This window comes from Procambarus clarkii, chromosome 68, assembly GCF_040958095.1.
Source record: "Procambarus clarkii isolate CNS0578487 chromosome 68, FALCON_Pclarkii_2.0, whole genome shotgun sequence".
In the NCBI taxonomy this organism is placed as follows: domain Eukaryota; kingdom Metazoa; phylum Arthropoda; class Malacostraca; order Decapoda; family Cambaridae; genus Procambarus; species Procambarus clarkii.
The window spans coordinates 27,917,103-27,919,746 of record NC_091217.1 but is presented as its reverse complement, the minus strand read 5'-3'; the positions used below and the strand labels follow the sequence as shown (position 1 = coordinate 27,919,746).

The 2,644-nt window shown below is 53.9% G+C and overlaps 1 protein-coding gene across 1 annotated transcript; it reads left to right on the top strand.

Moving 5' to 3' along the window:
* Positions 1–695: 695 nt before the first annotated feature.
* Positions 696–1,052, top strand: LOC138355681 (uncharacterized). The gene has a single exon (XM_069311005.1). It carries the CDS (start codon positions 696–698, stop codon positions 1,050–1,052), a length of 357 nt encoding a protein of 118 aa, XP_069167106.1.
* Positions 1,053–2,644: the final 1,592 nt, after the last annotated feature.

Below are 2,644 nucleotides of genomic sequence, written 5' to 3'. Positions count from 1 at the left end.
TGCTGTAGATCCGTCGAGTACCTCGCCGGTCGAGAGGACTAAAGGGACGGGTTTCCCCCGAGGACGCTGGACACACGGGTGCACACTGGGAAGCACATCTGACTGCACGGCAGGCCGCACACCGGCCCGCCCACCTAGGGCGTGCACACCGTTCGGTGTCAAGAACCGCACTGAGACCCGTGGAGGGTGGCTCCGCAGGGGCCCCAGAGCCCCCACCAACCGGAACAGGAGCAGAGGCCCCCCACTTCACATCCTTCGTCAACACTACCACAAGGTCGCTTTTACCAGGGGCAACTGCCCACTGAGGGGAGCCACCAGCAGGAGGCACAGCATCCAACTCCGAAGGTACCACAGGAGGCAACTCAGCGACGGCTACATCATCATCATCCATTGCATCACGCTCCTCTGCCCACGACCGGCGAGGTGACGCACCCCGAGCCGAGCGACGGCGCTTAAAAAGAGGCTGCTGATCGTCGGAGCTGTCACCCCCAACAAGCGGTGTCCCAGAAGAACCATCGACAGGCGGCCCCAAAATCGGGGCAGCACGTTCACGCAGAACAGCAGCCTCAACAACGCGGGGCAAAAAGCCACCACCAGGAACGGAGACCGGAGTCGAAGAAGAAAGAGACACAACAGGCGGATGGGAAGACGTCAGCACACGTGAGGTATCCACGGAGGGCGACGGAACATGCAGAATGGAAGAGGTACTCGTCAACGAGGAAACCCCCAGAGGCGACGAGGCAGAGGACGTGGGTGGAGACACACATACCACCGCACTGTCAGCCCCGGGAAGCACATGGCCCCCAGCAGGAGACGCAGGCACCACCCCTACAGCATCCCCCAAGGCCATCGGATGCGGATGCACCTCCACAGTCATCGAACGAGGAAGGTCCGAAACAGGCGCCCCCAGGTCCCCAGAGCTCACCGGCGGGGCAAACACATCCAGTCCAGACGTAGCGACATCCGGAACCGCCGCGCGATCTAAACCAGGCACTAGCACAGAGCGAGAATCCGCCGGGGAGTCCACACGCACAGATAAGCGAGGAAAATAATCCTCTAGGAAGACAGAAGGGGCATCTGTACTAAGAGCGTCACAACCGGCCACGACGTGGCCCTCAGCACCACACCGGAAACACGTTCGGGTCTGCCCCTGATAGAAAGTCCTCAGAGACAGCACACGATACGAGACCCTTGACGGTATAGGGCTAGTGAGCCGCATGACAAGCGTGCGTGAACCCAGCCGGACTCCCTTCAGTCGGCCCGCACTCAAAGTGTTGAACCTGTGCTTCACCACCGACCCAAACCGCGTAAACAAGGCCATGAGGGCCGCCTTGGGGAAGGTCACCGGCACGCCGTGAATACTCACAAACGTCAAGGGCCCCCAGGGATCCGAGATCTCTACAGACACAGCCGAAGCCGGAAGAGGAAGCGTGCGGCCATTCCAGCGGGCCACAAACTCCCGGTATACATGCGACGTGGCGAATGACACTGCAACACGGGTGGGCGACAACTTCTCTAGGCCCAGGAGCTCGGGGACGTCAACACGGAGGACGTCGAGGTGGGCAACTTCTACAACGGGCCAATCCACATCAGCAGAAAAATCCAGTCGCACTGTGTCTATTCTTCTAATACGGCTAGTACCAGCCCCGTCCATACTGGCAGGTGGGGCCCTGACCAGCGGGAGCTCCACACCCCCCCACAGCAACCGCCACTCAGCAACGGCAGACGACCACTGACAGCCAGAGCTCGACGTCTGCACCCTCTGGTGGCGCAGCCAGGAATCACCACAAAGTTGACACGTTGTGTATTCGACATTTGGGTTTTGAGAAAGCTGCCAAATACGTCTATATCCCAGGCGTATTCTGGCCACTATAACATCACATTGCCGGGTTCTTGTTTTATTAGTCCCATATGTGAATGTCTCCTCACGATATCTATCATAATATTTAATGCTACAACTTTCAGGTCTTTGAGAATTTGTTAGGTCGGTGAGATTTTCATTAGATATTTGTTTAAGTATTCTCTTTGTCACTGCTAATGAAATACCCATATAAATTTCTACCACTGGTTTTCTGCAGGCTGACTTAGCAAGCATATCAACAGTCTCATACCTTGAGATGCCAACATGTGATGGTATCCATAGGAATTTAATCTCAAATCTGTTTTCTTTGGTAGCTAAAACATTCATTCGAATATCACTGACTATTTTCTGGGTGTCACTACTATGTGCGTTCAATGCCAGGAGTGCACTCTGCGAGTCACAGTATATAAGTCCACTGCCTCTGTCTTTTAAAAATTCTGTGGCAAGGTATATGCCTGCAAGTTCGGTTTGAGTTGTACTTGCCCAGTCATTGACGGGCTTCATTGCTGTAAGTACGAGAGAAGATTGTTCAAATATGTTACATGCACATCCGGTACATCGTCCACCTTCTTCTACAGAGCCGTCGGTATAGCACTGATAAACATCGTTACCCATACTCTGAGTACTTTCAGTGATGCTTTTCAGTGTTAACTGTTTTAATAATGTAGTGTGCACACTATCTTTCTTGGGCGCATTTACAAAATCAACTGATAGATCCCAGTTATCCCATGGAGTAATTGGCTGATTAATCATTAGTTGAGTAGGGGTACATATTTAATATTT